General features: G+C 58.9%; 1 protein-coding gene across 1 annotated transcript in view; it reads left to right on the top strand.

The window, feature by feature from the left end:
• The window catches only part of HSF1 (heat shock transcription factor 1), a 55,147-nt gene that overhangs the window by 13,685 nt on the left and 21,103 nt on the right, over nt 1-20,359 (top strand). The window contains exons 3-4 of the mRNA XM_066990875.1: nt 4,474-4,610; nt 6,406-6,530. Of these exons, the coding sequence (XP_066846976.1) occupies nt 4,474-4,610; nt 6,406-6,530 (262 nt within the window). The remainder of the gene's footprint in view (nt 1-4,473; nt 4,611-6,405; nt 6,531-20,359) is intronic.

The raw sequence follows: 20,359 nt of genomic DNA, 5'->3' as shown, positions 1-20,359 counted from the left end.
ACCCCAGCACCCCCCCAGGGCCTGGCCACCCCGTGGAGGAATTCCTCCTGGGTCTGACCCAGCCCTCCCTGGCACAACTCGATGCCTCTCCTCAGTCCTCTCTTTTTTTCTGTTTTTCCCTTTTTTTTTTTTTCCTGTTTAAGAAGCAGCAGCCTGGCTTTGATTCTCAGGGGCTGCTTTCCGGCGTTCAACAATTTGCGTTTCTTTCCGAACTGACATTTTTTGCGTCTCTTTGTTGAGGCTTCTGCGTGGGTCCCATGACGGCGTTGGCCTTTTTCTCAGGAGCGTGGCTCTGACTTTTATGTTCGGTTCACGATCCACTGCCGTGCTCGGATCCTCTTCTGTGCAGCTGCTGCCTCCCCGCGGGTTTGCCCTCCTGTGTCTGCTTCGTTGTGTTCCTGCCCGAGAGTCGCACCTCAGGTTGGTCACTCGTGGTGCCCGTCATGCCCCTGGACCCGGGCTCTGCAGCCCTGCCTGGCAGGCAGCGCGGCTCTTCCCCGCGGTGTTTCCTCAGCCGGTTCAGTAAACGTGTTCTGTTCACTCCTTCGTGCCATTGAGGAAATTCCGAGTAGGACCAGGCCTGTTACACGCTCTCGCACTGTGCTACAACATGTTTCTCCAGCTGCTCACTAAGCGAGGCTTTCTGCTGGCTTTACACCCCCGTTACGTTGGTTTCATCTCGGTGGTTTCCTCCCTAGGAGGATGTCACCACCTGAAGTATCCTCCCTGTGAGGATGCCATGCTCCACCTGAAATAGCTCCAGCTTTCTGTTGATAGAGCCCCTGGCACGGGAGCCCCATAAATTGCCTTAATGGCCCTCCCTGGCCTTTTCGTGACTTTTTTTCTTTTAACTTATGCACCTGTGTGTGTGAGCAGTGGCGCTGGCTTGCATCAGCTCTCTGGAAGGGTCAAGCATCACTGGGGAACTGGGGAACGCTCCCTCTCCCGTCGCAGCTAAGGAGAGGTCTGCCCAAAACACCAAACCCTGCCGGGGGCAGGAGGAGGCGCTCGGGCAGCTCCGTGTCACCCACACGGGGCGTTGCTGCAGCCCTGGGCGCAGAGGGAGGAGGGCGCTGGTTCCCACGAAGCTGCCTACAGTACTTGCACCTCCCGGATCGCTTCCGAAGGGGACCAGCCTGAGCACCATCACCCTGTGAAGCGGGTGAAGGCTGCTGTGGCTGGGGGGTGGCAGCACAGGGCACGCTGCCTGGGCTGCTCCCGCACCGCACACGTGGTGCTGTAGGGCCGGGGGAATATGGGAATAGCGTTCATCCGTGTGTCAGCTCCTCCTCTCGTCGTGGGATGGGGGAGCTGGGGCGGGGTTAGCTGATCAGGCAAGCAGGTCTGACTGACGAGGCGTTCTTCTAAACGGGGCGACGAGTAATAAATCTCCAAGACAGGAGCAAAACTCCGTTCTAACAGCACCTTTCCTAAAAGGTTCAGTATTTCTGGAAGAAACCAAGGTATGGCCAGAAATGGAACGGAGATCTTTTTGAAGACCTCAGGGGTCTGGTTCTCCAGCAGCCTTCCTGCCCTCGAGCAGCCGTTTGCATCTCTCCGGTGTCCTCCGGCACAGCACGGGGCAGTGTCGAGGCTGGGAGGCCGGGTTCCACGCCCTGCACCAGCGAGCGAGGGAATGGCCGTCCATCCTCAGGTGGCTATAGCTGCGTTTTTCTGTGTCGAGTCTGGGTGCTGACATCGCTCCTGGCCTTCCCGCTCTCCATTACAGCGCATTTGATTTGCTTGCGTTATAAAAGGGATTTCCTGGCTGCTGATGGGTGGCAGGTGGAGGATTTCAGTTTATTTATGGTTGGCAGAGATGGCATACGTGTGTCCCAACCTCAGTGAATCCGGAGCTTGTCCCTACGCTGCTCGTCCTTTTGCCTGGAGAGCAGGGCTTGCTGAGGAGCACGGAGCAAGGGAAGTGCCCGGAACAGAGCCTGACTTTCTGTACGTAGTTCATCGGGGTTTGCTTGTTCTGCTCCCCGTCCAGGTGTGCGGTTATCACTGCAGCAACCCACGCTGCGGCGTGCCGAGCCTAGCTCTGCCCTCCTGCTGCCTGCTCGCAGCGGAACTCGCGGCTGGATTTCCTGCAGGGGTGAGCTCCAGCACGGGGAGCGCCTCTGCACTGGCGCTCGGGCTGCGAGTCCGCTTACGCTGCTCTACACAGAAGCTGAGCCGGGGCCAAGAAATTCTCCAGAACGGGTGTTTCACGGCACACATGGGGGGCCAGGGCCTTTCGTGGCACCCCCACGGCCGCCCGCACGCAGGCCGCGGGACCGACGGGCACGCTGCTGGCAGCCCCTTCCTCCCCGCGGTGCACAGAGGGTGCCCTTCGTGCGCCTCACCCGGAGGTCGTGCCGGGATTAATGCTCCAGGTGCGGGCCCTGGAGAGCGCCCCCGTGTCAGTGGAAACGAGGACGTTTTCATTACCTTTCAGCGCCGGCTCTTGGAGTAGCTGCGGGGCACGTTCTGTGCTCCGTGACCACGGCCTTTCCTTTTCGGGATCGCTCGAGTGACTGAAAGCTGGCTCACAGCACCACAGTAACGAGGGATCTCAGTAAATTGCTTACTTTCTGCTGCAAGTGCAGGAAGCTTTTTTTTCAACCACAGCTGTGTCCTGGCAAACATAAATAACGCGTGCAATTTATCCTAGCGCTTCACAGCAGAGCCGAGATCAAAAAATACTTGGAAGCGCTACGCTCTGTTCCTGGGGGGCTTCAAGGTGCTTGAGCACCGCTGGAGGTGCCGGCACGTAGCTTCTGCCGCCGCGGTGCTCCTTGCAGCGGGCCCAGCGAGCCGTGCTGAGTGGGGGGGGGTTCAGCGGGCTCGGTCTGTCCAGCACGGTTTAGGACAAGGAGACCGATGTGGATTTATATTTCATCAGGTGGAGTGGGCGAGGTAATAACCAAGCAGGCTGCTAGCCTCAGTGTCTGCATGGGGACTGCTCAGCCTGCGGGGGACGGAGGCGGTCAGCTCTGCCGCGGGGCTGTTGTACGGCCCCCGAGGGAAGGTGCTCAGAGAAGAGCAACGAAGCTGGTGAGGGGACTGGAAAACGAGGTGGGGAGAGGCTGAGGGGCCCGGGGCTGAGTGGAGACCTCATCGCTCCCCACAGCCGCCTGAAAGGAGGCTGCAGCGAGGAGGTGCCGGTCTCTTCTCGCAGGTGACCAGCGACAGGACACGAGGCAGCGGCCTCGAGTTGTGCCAGGGGAGGGTTGGGTCGGACCCAGGAGGAATTCCTTCGCGGGGCGGCCAAGCCCTGGGACGGGCTGCCCGGGGGTGCCGGGGTCCCAGCCCGGAGGTATCTCAGAGACGTGCGGACGTGGCGCTTGGGGATGGGGTTTGGTGGCGGACTCGTGGTGTTAGGGGCCGGCTGGCCTTGGTGATCTTTTGGGTCTTTTCCAGCTACCCTGGAAGTTGGGGCTTTGTGAGCACTGGGATCAGCACGTTCACCCGAAGCCTGTTCACCGCTGTAGAGTGATCAACAGTGTGTAACCAACACTGAGGTTCTGTCTCTTTCCATGAAGTATAAATCACATTTCCGAGTGCTGTTTTGAATAAACTGATAGCAACGCGAGTGAGACTAGGATCAATTCCAGTTCTGAGGGTTAGTTTTCTTACTTCAGTTCAGTCAAATGCAGTAGTGCTCATCCCCCATGGCACACCGGGAACGCTTGCCCAGGTTTGTCTCCAAGGCGTCAATAGTTTCATTACCATGAGAGCTGCTGGGCAGTGGTCCTTTACCTGCACCGTGCATGTCGCCGAGCACGTGGCTAACTGCTTTCAGAAACCACTTTGTTCCCCAAATAAATAAAATTAACACCTCTGGGGTTTCATGGAGCTATGTTATGCTAAATGTTGGAGTACGCCTTTGGTGGTGCTCTTGGAAAGAAGTTCTGTGGAAATGCATCTTTCCTTACCTCCGTCTGCGCTGAGGCGGCCAGGGAAGATGCCGTTTGCTCGTGTAACCACGGTTTCCTGGGAATGAGGGACTTGAACCAGGAAATAGGAAGGTTAATCGGAGACTCTTGCTTTAATTCTTACAATTTCAGCCTTTCTTCTTGCTGCCCTGTGCTGTCAGCCAAATAAGCAAAGGTTGGCTTTGTGAGAGCAGCAAAAGGTGTTTTTCAGGAGGGTTCTGGGACGTAGAAGCGGATCCCGCTCTGCTCCGTGGCTCAGGGCAGCGGCTGCGTGGCTCTAACCTCCTGGAGAGGACAGGGCAGGGAGGGACGCGGGGGCTGCGGAGGGCTCGTGCCACTTGTCGAGGAGGATCGGCACAGCCTCCGTCCCGGTGTCCGTCAGGTTAAGGAGTTCCTCGTTCCATGAAGTGTTTGTAGGGGGAGATGTTAGAAAGGAATGCCACGGTGACAGAGCGCTTAGGCAACCAAGGATAACTCATGCTTGTTTCTGCTCTCTGAAGTTCATATTTAGCCCGTTGAGCTTTTCTCCAATCATCTACCGTTTAATTTTCAGATGGCTTTCGAAAGGTTGTGCATATTGAGCAGGGAGGATTGGTGAAGCCAGAGAAAGACGATACCGAATTCCAGCACCCGTACTTCATCCGAGGCCAGGAGCATCTCCTGGAAAACATCAAGAGGAAAGTAACCAGCGTAAGTTTCTGCCACAGATCTTTCGGGAAAGGTTTTGACAAAGTGTTTGAAAACAAAGTGTTGGTTTGAACAGCATCGGTGTGCTCTGAGGGTCATGGTCCTTGGCACCGCTGGCGGTTAGTTTCTGCCAGCAGCTCTGCTTGCTGTCTCTGCCCTCTCGCTCAGGTACAAGTGCAACGCCGTCCTGCTGATCAGCTGCCTCCAGATCCTCGCTGCCGTTCCCTTTGGTTCGTGGGTCCCTTTCTCACTGATTTCAGCGTTAGGTTTGTTACGGCGCTGCTTAGGCTTCCCTCTGCCGCTCACCACCAGCAGAAAGCAGGCAGCGTTCTGGCCTTACCAACCAGGTTGTCTCTGCAGTCAGTACAAACATCGCCTTATTGTTCTGGACCAGTAGCATCTGCTTGGGTTCGGCTGGGCAGAGGAGAGTTTGCTGTGTCCCCTGGGGGGATGGAAGAACAATTGCACCTTTCAGAGAGAGGGAGACCGATTGCTGGTTGAGCTGCAACCCTTAAATGCTGCAGGGGATGTAAAATGTGTCCGTGCAGCATAACGCCCAGACACACGGAGATGCGTTAGATGTGCTAGTGGGGGGAGGAAAAGGAAGGATAAGGTGCCTGAGCTACCGTAAACGTGCTAACCTCTAGTGTCTCCCGAGCCCAGAGCTGTGCCCTCTCCCTTTAAGCTCACAGACGTGCTTTACAGCTGCCCCCATTTCTTGAGGTGGCGACAGGTGGTACTGGGGGTTCCAGAAGTGCTTGGGGACGCTCCAGGCTAACGTACTGGTCCTGAGCGCGGGCTGGGAAACGTGTTTTAGTCATTCTTACCCAAGTATTAATCAAAGCAACGTGTGGAGAGCAGCTCGCTTTCTGCCTCTCCCAGGGAGCTCTCAAATAACCGAAAGTGCCATTTGCACCGAGGCGTTCAGTTCCTCTAGACATTTGCACAGTGGGCAAACACGCTGGGGGGATGTAAAGAGATCGCGGAGATATACGACCTGCTGGCGAGCCGAGCGGAGGGGAGCCGCTGTTGGGTAGGTGAGACGTGTTAACCCCAATAACGGCTGGCAGATTCATCGACCTCTCACGCGGCGCAGCTCTCGTGAAACGCGCCTGGGTGTCACGTCTTGGGAGTATTTTATCAAAAAGAAAATCGTCTGCTCGGAATCCTCTCCTCAGCTGCTTTAACACCTGGAGTGGAAATGACGAGGATGTCGAGCGGCCGGCTGCTGGAGGAGGCTGGCCGCTCTGCCTGCAGGCCCCTGCTGCAGCCAGCTCCGCTGCCTTCTGCTCCTGCTTTGCTTTCACAAGCCAGCTAATGACTTTCTTAATTGCTGAGAGCAGTATTCAGTTCACTGCACACAGCAGAGACTTCTGGAAGTGTGCGAGAAGAATGTCCACTGCCTGTCTGCAGCGCAGACGCACCCCTGTCTTTTAAGGTTTTGGATTGTCATAGATAAATCTTGGTCCGTCAGCTCTCTGAAGGTTTGTTCTGAGCAAACAGCTCCTTCACAGGCCTTCGGTTTTACCTGAGCACTGCTTGTCTGATCCAAAAGGATGCTGTTTTTAGGCTGCAACAGAATTTGATTTTGAAAATAACAATTTACGCGCGGAAAGCTCGTGCTGTAGATGACCAGTGTTCGTTCCTCAACACAATGTACACCGGTATGAATACGGCGATAGGCCTGGAGAGGGGAGGTGGTTAACGGGTGGGGAGATGGGATCAGTCCCAACCTTGATGCTTAAACAACTGTTTTGTAGGAAGGAAACCTGACTGACGTCTTCCTTTCTGTCTCCAGGTATCCAGTATAAAGAACGAGGACATAAAGGTTCGGCAGGACAATGTAACCAAGCTGCTGACCGACATCCAGGTGATGAAGGGGAAGCAGGAGAGCATGGACTCCAAGCTGATAGCCATGAAGCAGTATGTATGTGGGGAGGGGATGGCAGGAAATGCAGGAGAACTTGCTCGGTGGTTTCCGTCCTGAATGCATTATTTTTGAGCCCTCATCTGATGGAAGGCTCGCTGCCGCTGCTCGCGCTCTGTTCCTAGCCTCCAGTCTCGCGTGCAACCTGGGCTTTAAAAGGCTTTCCGCTTAGAAAGCAGCAAGAAGGGGGGTGGAGGGGATGGACCTTTTGGACACCATCAAAACCCATTAAACATTGCAGCCATCAGACTTGCGATCCCAAACGCAGTGTAAAGAAACGATCCCTGGAGTCCTGCTGTGCTTTGGGGTGTCAGCTGGAACGGCCGTGGAGACCCCCGCAACTGCCTTCCCTGCCGGAGGGCTTACAGCCTGAAACCTCAGGCGGTGCTCGATGTTGGATTGTTCCCTCGTGTTTTGGTTTTCTGCCTTACCTCCTGCTGCACCGTGGTACCGTAGTCACTTGGGGCGATGTCTGGTGGCCTGTTCTAACACCGCGTTCCTCCTCCAGGCTCCCGACCTGCACCCCGTTCAATCGGGGCTGGATGCGGCTCGCCCAGCGCGTGCTGTCGGGCTGGGGGGCAGAGCAGGTGGTCCCGGGGCGCTGCTGTGACTGTTCCCGTGGGGGTGGTGCAGGAGGGTGGTTATGTCACTGGGGTTTGTCGCCTCGTCAGAATCTCCCAGGTGCACGGCGGGAGCGGGGTCCGGGTGTGATCCGCCAGGTGGGAGGCTCGCACTGAGACGTCGGGTTTAGGCGCTCGATGAAGCTAATGAGCGTGGGGGTGTGGGTGTCCGACTCCCTTGTGCGCCCTTACAAATCTTGGTTTAAAGCTGTTTTTTTTTTTTTCTCGTTTGCCTGTCTACGAAGTGGAGTGAATCGTTCATCAGCGAGTTTAATTTGTGCCCAGCTGCTTCATCCCTGCCGTTGTTTCTGAGGAATCCTGTTCCGGGTGAAGCAGGAGGGCACGGCGGGGATTTCAGAGGGACAGTTTCACTGCGAAAAACACGGATTGTGGTTTTTGGAACACTCTGTGTTCCAAAGCCTCCCTTTTGCTGGATTTCGTTACTGTATCTTGTGCTTGCAGATCACTTCTCTAGCACCTCTGGTGTTCATGGGAGGGGAGAGAACCTGCTTCGTCTCCAGGGTCATTCTAGATGATTCCCTTCATCTTCTGTTTGCCCCAGGTACGAGCACCCAGCCGTACCTCTAGGCTGGGCTTCTCTTCAGCCTCTCTGCAAGGGGAGACAGAAAAGTAGCTTGTCCTCCAAACGTGTTCACGCATAGCAGCAGGTAAAACATTTGTTGTTTCAGTTTTGTGGGTCTGTGGACAGCAGAGGTGGCTGCTTCCATTTCCCCTTCCAGGTGAAAGGGAAAATGTCTCTCAAGCAAAGAGATTCAGACTTCCCTAGCATGGCTTTGAGCGAAAATCTCACATGCAGCCGACCCTGGATAACCAAAACTCTGCCTTAACAGAGCAAACTCGCCAAGCTCGTAGCCAGCTGCACTCCTTTCCTAAAAATAAAAAATAAATCCTCGTTAGCCATCCAGCAATTGTACAAGTTCTATCAGGTGGGTTGTCAGCAATGAAACCGCCTTCACATCCACAGCAGGATGAACTTGGGTGTCCCTGGGCTGGAAACCCTTCTCTCTGCTTCCCGCGTCCTTTGGCAGCTCCGGCCCCAGAAACTATTAGGACAAGCACGTGTGGGAGGCTTCTGCTTTTGTACGTTCGTTCTCTGTTCGTCGTGGGGGACAAGCAGCGGCGGGAGCCATCGGTAGGCCCAGCAGCCCCGGCCCCTGGTGCTCGTCTCGATTTCAGTGCCCCGCGCGGTCCTGTGGCATGCTTGGAGATGGCGCCTGTACCCCTGTGTGAGGATGAGAGCGCTCCTCATGCGCTGTAGGTCTCTAGGCTGCATTCCAGCTGCTCTGCTGGCTCTCGTCAGAGCAAACATTAGCATTATTAATTATAAATGGCCTGTAAACCGCTAGGTGGAGTGCACACAGCAGTACTTGGAGCTCTGCTGCTAGCGGAGAGCTGGCAGCCCCTCTCTGAGCGGCTTCCCCGCTGCTGGCAGGAAGGTAGTCGCCCACCAATTGCTAGAGAATACTTTGCATTTTTTTGAAAGCTTATCGGGTAGCTAGGCTCCTGCAAGACGATCAGAAGGAAATGCTCGGTGTGAACGTGTGAGCTGTCGGCTGCCTGTGAGCTCTTGGTCCCTGGGGGCCGATACCCGGTGCGCTGCGGTGCCCGAGCCGGCGCGGGGCTGCTCCTTGCCGCGCCTCGCCGTGGGGTCTGGCCGGGCTGGGTGAGCAGCACCACGGGAAGGACCCGGCAGGGCTGGGTTCTGCCTGGCGGCGCAGGAGCAGGCAGGCAGAGCGCCGTGCCCGAGCCCCAGCGCGCCGCGGGGCTCCCTGCGCAGCCTCCAGGCTGGGGCATCCCACGAGCGGTCCACGGCTTCTGGTGGCACCAGGAGCTTTCCTTGGCTCGCTGCTCTCCGTTCTTCCTGGCTGCTTCTCCATCCTTCACAGCCACCAGCAGCTGTGGTTTTCCAGCCTTTTGCAGGCTCTCCGTTTCAGTAAGCACGGCTTTTGGGCTTGCATCTCCTTATCCTTGCTTTTTCCAGTCTCCATTATTAGTTCCCCACCCCTGTACTTGGGTTCCCGTTCCCCGTCTGGAAGGCAGGCCGTACAGATCATCTTTCACGTCTTCATTTTCTCAGGAGCTTGTGATTAAAAATTCTCTTCCTGCTTCCCGAGCAATGATCCGCCCGCCTCACTTAGGGCTGGCCCTTTCAGTTCTGGGTCTGCAGCGTGCTGCAAAGCGTCGTCTGGCTCTCGTCAGCTCATCGCTGCCACTTATTTTCTTGACAAGGCTTTTGGTGAGTGTTCCTGAGGGCCGGCCGGTTCGCATCGTGTTGTATCTCCGCAGTACGGTTACTTCAGGGGCTCCATCACCGCACAACGTCAGCGGTCAGTCTCCTCTAGCATCTGCATGGCTACCATGGGCCACACGGTGCGTGAAGGCCTTCAGTGGGTGCCCGTGGTGCTGCTGCTGCTTGGTGAAGCTCACCGCTGGCCACAGCCCTGCAGGACTCGGGCCTCGGCTGAGCCACGAAGCGAGCAGAGCGCTTTTTCGCAAGGTGTGTGGGAACAGCGGCTGGGAACCTCTTGTGGAGGCCCGGCAGACGTTGGTGGCTCGGCACGGCGCCGTCTGTGTCTGCGAGAGGTGGAAGGAGCCTTGGTCGTGCTGCAGCCTTCAGGCAGAGCTGCTGCTTCAGTGGCTGCTGGTGCAGATCCGTGACTTCTCGCCGGCTCCTGCGCAGCCCCCGGAGGCAGGGCCTTGGCCCCCTGCCCACCGTGTCCGGCTCGGAGTTGAGGAGGACGCCACGGCCAGAGGAGGCTGGTGCGTGGCTGGTCTTTGAGGGGGATGTCTAACAAAAGGTGACCTCCTGAAGCTCTCTGCTCAGGGACGTGCAAGTGGCTCCAACCTCCCTGTCCTCGCCTACGTCTGCCAGAGCTGGGCCCGGCTGCGGCCGGAGGCGTGCCTGCTTCTCATGTCGGCGGTGCGAGAGCGTCGAGTCGTCGAGCAGCCTCCAGGGACAGAAACGCAAACGACTGAGGCGTTCGGGAGCTGGCTGAGTAACGAGTGACCGGCGGAGCTCAGCCTTCCACGCCAGAGCAGGACGGCGGGTGCTGCTCTCCCACCTCCGCAGGCGATTCCAGCCCGGGAGCCGCAGCTTGAGCAGTCGTGGTGCTGCGACCGAGGGGAAGGCTAGCCCTCGGCTAGAAACAAGGGCTGTCTCTCAAGCGAAGAGGAGTATTTGAATGACCCGTGGAAGAACGTGAATGATTGCTTCACCTCTGGAAAGGTGGATTTAAGATTCTCCGTTTCCCCGCAGCTCTGGGACGTGAAGCAGGGATGCGCGCACGCAAGTCCCGTGGCTTGTGCTGTGCAGACAGACGATCGGTGTTCTGCTTTGGGGCTTGAAAATCTGACGCCACAAAGTGTGCTCTGGGGCGATCTGAGTGTCTGCTGCTCCTCCCCGTGCCCCTCACAGGTAGGCTCGTCCCTGTCTTGCAGATTCCCAGCAGCCCAGCTCCAGGACCCCCCCGCAGGGGTACCTCAGAAGGACACGTGCTGCCTGTGACCTGTTCTCCGTGCCGAGCCTGGCTCTGGCGACGTGCTGTGCCGCGCGGCAGGCCTGCGCTCCGGCAGCAGCCCGGGAGCGACCTCGGTGCAGTTGTATGGCCTCGGCGCTGGGCATGGTTTGAGTGGGGTCCGCTGCAGCGAACACCAGGTGTCATTTGTATCAGGCTGCTTTGTCGGCATAAAAAAAGTTTACGATCGCAGCTTGTCTTCTGCCCAAGTAAAATCTCTGCAGCGTATTGGAAACGCATGTGGGTTGGGGCTAGCACAGGGAAAGCTGTTCTGGGGGCTTTGCTGGTTTCAGTTGGATATCGTCTTTGGCACATCCGATGCAGTACTCACGGAGAACGTCGTTTTATTGCCCGGCTGTGAACAGACCTTCTCAGATCTTCCCACGTTGACCGGCTCAGCTCACAAAGTCTGTCCGGGAGGCTAAGCACGTCTCCACTGTCAAAGAGTAATAATCTGGGTGAGTCTCCGGCGCTGGCAGCAAGCGATGGAAAGTAGATAAGCCGAGCTTGGGAAGTGAGACTGTTTGGTTTTGCGTGTCAGCAGGGCCGGGTGGTGCTCCCAGGCGGCTGAGGGTTCGCCAGCCAGGACATCGCTTCCCTGGGGTCTCACCTGGTTCTGTGCTCTCGGCCGGAAATGGGTTTGGGGGCGGTGGTTTGGTGGGCTTCTGCTTCAGGGTTCTTTCCCGGAGGATGCAAGTTCTGTCTTCTTCCAGGTCTTTTGTGGGCCTCTGGAGATTTAAAACAAACAACAAAGCTGTAGAAAATGTAAAAATAAAAAGGCAAGCAAGCTACAGGCGACACAAATGTCTAAGGTGGCTGTGGGCTTTGGGGAAGGTTTGGGGTTTTTTCATGGCCTCGTGCCCGTCTGGCTCGTGGAGTTCAGGGTTGATCGTGTCGTGGCTTCTTCGTCCTAGTCACCGCACGGAGAAAGATGTGTGGAAAGAGCAGGTCTCAGCCCGAGGAGCAGACAGCCTGCGGCTCCCTCGCCCCTTGCTGAAGCACGGAGTCGCCTTCGTTCTGGCACGGGAGCTGCCGCTGCGCTTCCATGCGCGGTGCTCGGTCCTCTGCGCTTCCGTGCGCTGCGTGTGGCGAGCGTCGTGTCTGGGGCCAGGGCTGCGGGTGCGTCACGGCGCGCGGTCGCGCTCCTCTGCTGTCCTCCCCGGCCCTTTCAGAGGGTTAGCCATTTTTCAGAGCGTTAACTGTCTGAAAGTGACTTCCCCTGCTGATGCCTTTTTCCTGTGTGTTACGAAGTGAAATTTATTGGAGCATGTGAAGACAACCCCTTCAGGCGTTTCTGTGTGGATGGAGTAAGCCACGGTGAGCCATCAGGCAGCTTGTTCTAAAACATCCTTTTCATTTCTTCTGAAACATCCTCTCCATTTTCCTGTTCCCTAAATCCTGGCGTCTCATGCAAGCAGGAGGGATTCCTCCGACGTGCCGCCGCGCAGCCTGGCGTTGCTGCCGCGTGACATCGCAAGGACGCCTCGGGGACTGCGGGGGCTGAAAGCCCGCACGGAGCACGGGGCTTTTCCAGAAGCGAGGCCCAGATGTGACCGGCGAACCCGTGAGCCTGCGCGGAGCAGGACCTTGTGGGGCTGTGCTCCGCCGTGCAGCTCTTCTGCTCCCCCTGGCCAGCGTGAGGACCGCCTGGTATCAGGGCTGGTGACTTAACATCGTCCCCGGGTTACTCGTGCTGCCGCTTGGAAGTGCCTCGGGAAGCGTTGGTTTCCCTCTCGGCGGCACCTTCGGCAGTTCCTTGCCAGTGGCACGGCTTGGCCGGAGCAGTTGTTAGCGGGTTGACTTCAGTGAATGACCCCGCTGTTGAGCGGTGCTGCGCAGCTGTCACGCTTCATTTACCGACAGCTTCTTCTCACGTGAGGATTTCTGTGCGGAGAGCGTTACTCTCGGTGTCTTTCCTGTTTCCCAGTGCTTTTACTTCTCAGCATTTTCGAGTTTGGAAAGCCACGGGAGACCAGCTCGGGAGAAATGACCGGAGGCCCGGCTCCAGCGGCGTGGGGGAAGGCGTCCGCTCGAGCTCTGTCCTTCGTCGGGGAGGCAGTTGTCGTCCCGAGGTGTCCGCAGGCGAGCAGTGGTTATTAATTACGCTCAAATTTGAGCAGGTTACTGACCTGGAATTTCTGCAGTTGCTTTTGGCTTCCGTTCTGCTTTCTTAGCTTCTGAAGCTGTGACTCGTGTCAGCCAAATGTTTCCTTCTGGGCTTTTAAACGTAGAGCTGTGTAGGTTTCTAACTGACGACTGCAGTTAGGGCTGGCTCTCGCGGTGCCACGCGCGCTGCCCGGCGCTAAGCGGCGTGCGCCAGCGTGATGCCCTCCGCCCCAGCCCGCTCAGGTCCTGCCGCAGCTCCCCGTCTCCCGCGACCCGCCTGCGGCTCTGCTGGGGAGTTTCAGCGTGGCGGCACCCAGGCTCCAGCACCTTAACCAGCACCTTAACTCGGGCATCTTTTATAGGTGCGTGGCTACTCTAGGGCTGAGCGGTGCAGAGCAGCTTCTGGTGCCGCCGGGGTGTTACCCCGCAGCGCCGCAGCGATCGCCAGCGTCGACGCAGAGCGAAGCGAGCCTGATGGTGCGCCGCACGGGGAGGGTGGCGAGGCCGAGGCAGCAGCCCGAGCGGGGACAACGTCACCGTCTCCCAAAATGCTCGTTCCCAGACTCTGCTTTGCGGGGAGGAGGGAGCAGAGCCCTGCAGGGTGCGGCGCCCACCCCGCGGGAGCTCCCGGCCGCTGCCCTCACGGGCAGGACGGCGAGGCGGGCAGCGCGCCGCTTCCTGCTGGTTCCTCGGCTCTGCTCGAGTCCCGGGGGAGCTGGAGCGTATCTGTAAGTTTAATCTTAAACAGATTGTTGAGAGCAGCGAGCGAGCCGTGGTGTCTGCACCTGTTTTTATCGCTTTTCTCCACGGCTCCCTCAGGGACTGCGTTGGCGTTGGCTCGGCGCGCGGAGCTCTGCCGCGGGACGCTGAGAGCACTTCCTCCCGGCTGGGCTCTGTTTACAAGGCCCCGCCGCTTTTACAAGGCCCCAGTTGCTAACAGAATTTAAAAGTTAAAATTTCTCTGGGTAAAAATAAATCTAAACAGACACAAGGACTTGGCCTTTCGCAGTGTAATTCCTCTTCACCAGAATTAGTTTACCGTATGCAAACCCCCCGTAAATCATAGCAAATAATTTTGACCTGTGTAACTTTCTTTATGGTTTCAGGGTTCCAAAAGCAACACATATATTATCGTTTGACACCGACCTGAGGGGATAGAGTTTGCATTAGAACATTTGTTGAAAAGATTGAATCCATCGGTGTTAGGTGAGAGAAAAGCTGAGCTAGGACATAACGAAGCCAACGAGGTGATAGCCAAGTTTAGTCACCGTGCCTCATTAATGGAAGCCCTCCCACCTTCGGGGACCGAGGCGCTCTGGTTAAAAGCCGCTTGAAATCGTCTGGGAGATGAGTAACTGCGCGGCGCTCGGGCCCCGGCCTCGCAGCCCCGCTTCTCTCTTCACCTCCCCTCAGCAGCTCCGGGAGCGCGGCTGTGTTGTTCCGCGTCTCTGCCGTAGCTGGCGCGGAAAAAGTGGGGCCCAGGCTGCACAGCGAAGACGTAAAACCTGTAAGAAGATCTTTTGTGAAATCGCTGGCCAGATATTTTCGGTGTTTTACACCCCGCTTTATGAGCCCACAAGACCTCGTGCGCTGCGCACGGTCGGTGCGAGGGGAGCTGGGGTGTCCCTGCTGCTCTGCGGCGCCTGCGCTGCCGCTCGCTCTGCCCTTCGCGCTCGAACCGAGTTTTAGGCTTTTGTGTGTTGTGCACGCGAGCCTGTTTACGGGCAGCCTTGACCTTTACCTCCCCACAGCACCCAGTCGTGATCCGAGGTGCTTCACAGGGACCAGAGCTGGCAGACGCTCCCGTCGCCATCGTGCCCAGCTAGTGCCGTGCCAGCTCCCCGCGCCTCCGGGTGGCTTGGTCTCCTGGTGGGGCTGCCCTGCTGCAGCTCCCAGCCGATCGGGTGCTTCCTCTGCTGCTTTGGGGCAAAGCCACGGACGGCACCGGGCTGCCTGCAGTTGCTGTCGGCAGCCGGTGGGGCCGGACCCCTGTTAAAGGCGCTCCGGAGGCACCGGGGGTCTGTGCACCAGGTCGGTCCGCTGGGGTGAGGACGGGACGAAGGAGCCTCTCGTCCCTGGGGGGAAGGAGCCTTGCTCTCTTCTCCTTCGGGGAGAAGCGGTGGTAGGATGGTTGCAGCGCTCTTACCGAGCGTCTGCGTCGGGCGGCTTTGCGGGGGCTCCGCTTCTCTGCCCACTGGTACCCATCCGGAAATAACAACTCGCGATTTTACTTTGCTGCTGAATTTCCTTTTCAAAATACATGAGAGTGCAGCGCACGGAGTTGAGTAACGGCACTGTCCTGGTTCAGGTTTGGGAATGAGACGTCACCGTCAAGGCGCGGGCTTCTGGAAGAGCTGCGGTAACCCTCGAAGCCTGGCGATGCCTTGGTTTGTGCAGCAGGGGCTCCCCGCGCGGAAGGGGGGGATCGCACGAGTCAGGAGCTGGCACTGGGGAGCGCTTGGGCTCGAAGCGTTCAGAACAGAGGGGCTGGAGCTTTGCAGAGGCAGCGAAACGAGGCCCTGGAACTCGGTTACCCCTCAGCCCCGTCTCACGGAAGGAGGGCTGCGTGGGCGTAAATAAGATTTTCCCCAGAGCCAAAAAGGGGAGCTGCGTGCGCGGAGCCGGCCGCCTCTCACCTTCGTTGCAGGCAAAATGCTGCAGGGAGAAAGGGCCAGACCCTGTGACAGCTTCCACCCGGACTAACGGCAGGCGTACTGTTCTTTTTGTCTAACGGCGTGGATTTTGTTGGCTCTTCCAGCCTTGTGCCGAGGCTGCGGTCCGTGCTTTTATGACCTCTGAATTGGACAGCCGTAACGGGGTGCTTTATGGCCTCCCCGTGCAGAGGTGGCGCGGGCTCCAGCTGTTGCAGACCGGGGCCTCCGCATGTCAGCCTGCTCCCGGGGGACCTGCGCTGGCTCCGAGTCAACCATCAGCTTGATCTTAAAACTGCTTCGATGGCTTGTAACGCTGAGTACGATGTGGGATCTGTGTGTTTTATCTACGCTGCTGCTTTTTATGAGCTTAGTCACTGCTTGAGATCATCTGAAGTCAATTTTATTGGTCATTCCAAACCACGGGTTAAAGACCTGTGGAGTACTCGTTTTTCAGCGCGGTGATCTCAATCTGAAATTAATTACCACCACGGTCTGGGATGCCGGTGTTAAAATAACTCGGCCCAACCGTCCCTAAGCCTGCCGGTGGTGCAGGCGGCCTGCAGGCCGGTCCTCGCGCGCCGCCCGCAGGGACGTCTGCCCCTTCGCCGTGGGCTCCGGTGCCTGCTCAGCACCTGCAGGTGCGTCCGGGCCGCGGAGGCCCGGTGTCCTCTGTGTCCTTCCTGCCTGCCGTGCTGTCCTCCGTGCCTCGCCCTCGCCGGTTTGCTTTTCCGGAGTGCCCGCAGGAGCCGTTTGGAGACTTGCGGTACTTCTGGCGGGGCGGTGCCCCAGGCTGTGCCAGGAGGCCGGGAGGAGGAGGCTGCTTCACCATTCAGCGGCCTTCACTCCAGCAGCACTGCACTGGTCTGCTTTTCTCTTGAGCCTCTGCTTTTCAGGAGACAGGCAGAGAACAGTTAAAAACGGCATTCGGTTTTCTGTGTCCTGCTCATCTGAAACGGATCGGAGCAGCGCGGTAAGGAAACGGATTCTGCTGCGGTGCGGGTCCGAGTAGTCGCAGGAGGGCCGAGGGGCTCCAAGTGGTCTCAGGGGGACCGAGGGGCTCCAAGTGGTCTCAGGAGGGCCGAGGGGCTCCAAGTAGTCACTGAGGGGCCAGGCAAGGCGTCAGAGCCGCACTGGAGGCGCGTGGCCGGGTGCGTACAGCTCAGCACAGCCTCAGCCGGCTTTACAGGTGCGTGTAGCTATGCGAGCCGCTCCCCGTGCGCAGGGTGCTGACGGGCCGTGGCTGTGCTGTGCTAGGTCACCAGAGGGCCCTCGGGCGTTTGCTCACCTGCGCGGCGTAACCCCCTGCGCGAGGCTGGAGAGAGCCGCCTGCCCCTCGTGGGTTAGGCCGTGCGGACCGGCTTCTGCGGCCCCGCTCCTGAACAGCTCCGTGGGGTGCAGGAGCGGCTCCGCGCAGAGCTCGCTCAGTCCGAGAGCCGCTGGCTGCTTGAGGGTCACACAGTGAGGCCCCAGGCACAAGCTCATTACCTGGACCGTGAGCTCAGGAGTCATGTCCTTACTGACCCAGGAGGGTGGGCTCTCCCCTGGGGCCCCCTGGATGTCCTGTCACGGGCAGAGTTTATTTTAAAAGGTGAGCTGGTACGAGACCACATCCACCTCTGTGAGACCCCAGGATCAGTGAGCAAGTCACCATTATTAGGACACCGATCATGCTGAAAGCGCCTTTGTCACCCTTCTGGGAAAGTGCCCTGGTTTCTGCAGCGCTGGGAGCCGTGGCGCTGGGCTGAGCAGAACGGCTTCGCTGTCCTGCGTGGCGAGCGCGGCCCTTCCCTGCTGGGAGCGCGCCGCGGCCGGTTCTGCACGAGGCGTCCCGGTGGGACCGGCTCTTCTTCTGAGCCCGCCCCGGGACAGAGGTTCCCCTGAACAGTTTGCAGCATGCCCCTGAGTTCTTTCGAGATGTTTTCCCTGAAAATTGAGATGAAATCCTGGCTGGGCAGTGATGAAAACCATTGTTCTGCAGCAAGAGGCGTCCGAGCTTTCTCCTGGAGTTCTCCGGGACCTCACAGATTACGTGCGCCTCTTCTGTGGGTTCTACAGCATTAATTAATTCAAAATGTGGAGTAGGTAGGAGCGTAATAGATCTACCTGTCAGATATCCAGCTGCTGAAACTTTGACAGACGTACGGAAGGAGTTAGCAACAGGGCGAGGAGCAGAATTCCTGCCTCCTGCGCTGAGCTCCAGCAGCGCAGCCTGCTGCGGCGCAGATCGTGCCTGTGCACCAGGAGGCTGTGATCACAGAACCGTTTCAGAAGGGCTCGCCTTGGGAGGGACCTTGAGGACCATCTAACCCCAGCCCCCTGCCATGGGCAGGGATGCCACCCACCAGATCAGGCTGGCCAAGGCCCCATCCAGGCTGCCCTTGAACACCCACAGGGCTGGGGCATCCACAGCTTCTCTGGGCAACCTGTTCCAGTGCCTCACCAGCCTCTGAGCAACGAATTTCCTCCTAATGTCTGGTCTAAATCTCCCCTCTTTTAGTTGAAGATTGTTCCCCCTTGTCCTATCGTTATCTACCCGAGTAAAGGGTCCTTCTCTGTCTTTTTTAGAAGACCCTTTAAGTATTGAAAGGTCTCAGGGAAGTCTCCCCGGAGCCTTCTCTTCTCCGGGCTGAACATCCCCAGCTGTCCGAGCCTTTCTTCCTAGGAGAGGTGCTCCAGCCCCTGATCATCTCTGTTGCCCTCCTCTGGGCCCGCTCTAACAGCCCCACATCCTTCTGGTGCCGGGGGCCCCAAACCTGGAGGCAGCACTCCTGGTGGGGCCTCACGAGGGCAGAGTGGGGGGGACAGTCACCTCCCTCCCCTGCTGGTCACACCCCCGGTGGTGCAGCACAGGGAACTGTGGCTTGCTGCGGGTGCAGCAGGTAACAGCAGGGTGAGAAGGGGTGAGGAAGTAAGGATCACAGACAGTGATGCTATTTTGGGGGGCAGGTCGGGCTGCCTTCTAAGCTCGGGTCATCTTGCTCTCTCCTTGTGCTGAGAAGCAACAAAAACCTGCTTTGTGCCGGGCACGCTGGGCACTCGGTGCCAGGGCGCTGATCTCAGCCGGGACCTCGCAGTGCTCGGGGCTGGGAACTGGCCGCGTCTCAGACCCCGCTCCCGCGTCTTGGGCCTGATGCTTTACGCAGCCTGGGAGCTGGATGTTTGTCGTGCGCGGGTATCGCCGCCCCTTGCTGCTTGGGTGGCTTGGGCTTGGGGAAACGGGCGATGCCCGGGGCTGCTGTGGCCGCCTCCGCGGCCTGCGACACCTGCGCCTGCGCTCCGTCGTCGCCTGCAGCCGGCTGCCTGCGGAGGCGAAGTGCTGCGTTCTGCTGGAAGCTCGCTGTGATGATGAAAAGAAAGGAGCAGCGGCGCTGATAGGTTTTTGATAGATGCGCGTGGTTTGCATCCTCGTTTAGTCAGCAGAATGCAGATGATCTCCGCTGGTCGGGGCGGTCATTAACGGCGCGTCTCTCTCAGCTGCTTCCAGACTGGCGCGCGAGCCATTTGCAGACCCAGAGGTGGCACTGCTGGAGACGAAGATTGATCATACCGGAGCCAGGACTGGAAATAGCTCTTTAGCCCGGTAGCTGATTTAGTGCGAGCTGAGAACCAGCTGCTTCCTGCCTCCGGACAGCTGGCACCGCGAGCATCGCGGCTCCGCTCAGCGCCTCCTCCCGCGCGGACGGGTCCCTGGCGCGACGCTGGCCCTGCCCCGAGCCCCGGCCCTGCCCCGAGCCCCTTCCCCGGGTGCTGCAGCCCTCGTAGAGGCAGCACTGCGAGGCATCGGGACCGCTGCTCCCTTAGCGGCGGGGACTGGTGGCTCCCGTGTTGGACACGGAGCAATGGCTCGAACGTTGGTTTGGGCAAAGAGGGGTGACGAGGTGCCACGGGACGGGCTCGAGCTGGGACTCAACTGCGAGCAGAAGTTACCTGGGGATAGAGTAAGGGCTCAGAACTGGACGGGTGTGGAACCAAAGCTCTGCCTGCCTGCCGAGGCTGCGAGCGCAGGGCAGGAATGGAGAGGAGCGAGGCGGGGGGAGAGGAGCGAGGCAGGGGGAGAGGAGCGAGGCGGGCGCTGCTGGAGCACCCGGCAGCTGCCCTGCGGTTCGGGCCGGCCCGAGGTGGCAGCGCTGCCCTCGTAACACTCCCCGGCGGATTTGTTTTTCTTGCGTGACTTTGTCCCGCGACCCCTGGGATCCCGCCACGGAGTTCTGCATCTCAATTACAGGCTGCCTGGGGAGCCGTGGCCTTTTGTTTGCGCTGAATCTGCCAGCTGCTGACTTCAGCTGATACCTCCGGCCTCAAGTCAGCAGGGAGAGGAGCAGTTGCTGCCTGTTCGCCTTCGCTTTGTGTTCTGGCTCCGCTGCGGCCGGGCCGGTCGCTGCCCGCACAGACCCGCTTGTCTGCGGTGCCACCAGCTCCCGGCGAGCCGCACGCAGTGGCGCGGGGCTGCCCTTTCGGTACGCGTTGGCTTTGCATTCGCCTGCCGCAAGGCTTTGCTCTCGCTCGTTTCCACTGCCACAACCAGCCCGGGGCTGGGGCTGAGGTTGGCAGGGACCGCTGCAGCTCCCCTGCGCCAGCCCCGCCGCGAGCTCTGGGCTTTCTGCCCTCTGTCCCCACGCGTGAGCCGTAGCAGCCCCGGGGCAGGGCTCCGCGGCGCGTGGGACCGCGAGGACGTGGGGCTGGCGGTGCCGGCACTGTGCTGCTGGAGAGTGCAGGCTGCGGGAGGAGGGGAGGAGGGCTGTGTCTGTGTGTGAGGGGGCTTCGGCGTACGTTTGGGTTGGCAAAGAGCCAGCCTCACCTGGAATTTGGGTGAGGCCGCGGCATCCACGACCCTGATCTTTGCTGCGGGCCTGTCGCGTGCCCTCACGCCAGGCCTGCATGAAGGCGTTTGCCCTTTTGCCTCCACGCG

The sequence above is a fragment of the Anser cygnoides genome, chromosome 2, assembly GCF_040182565.1.
Source record: "Anser cygnoides isolate HZ-2024a breed goose chromosome 2, Taihu_goose_T2T_genome, whole genome shotgun sequence".
Lineage (NCBI taxonomy): Eukaryota > Metazoa > Chordata > Aves > Anseriformes > Anatidae > Anser > Anser cygnoides.
The sequence above is the reverse complement of the archived record's forward strand: the minus strand, read 5'-3'. Positions and strand labels throughout refer to the sequence as shown.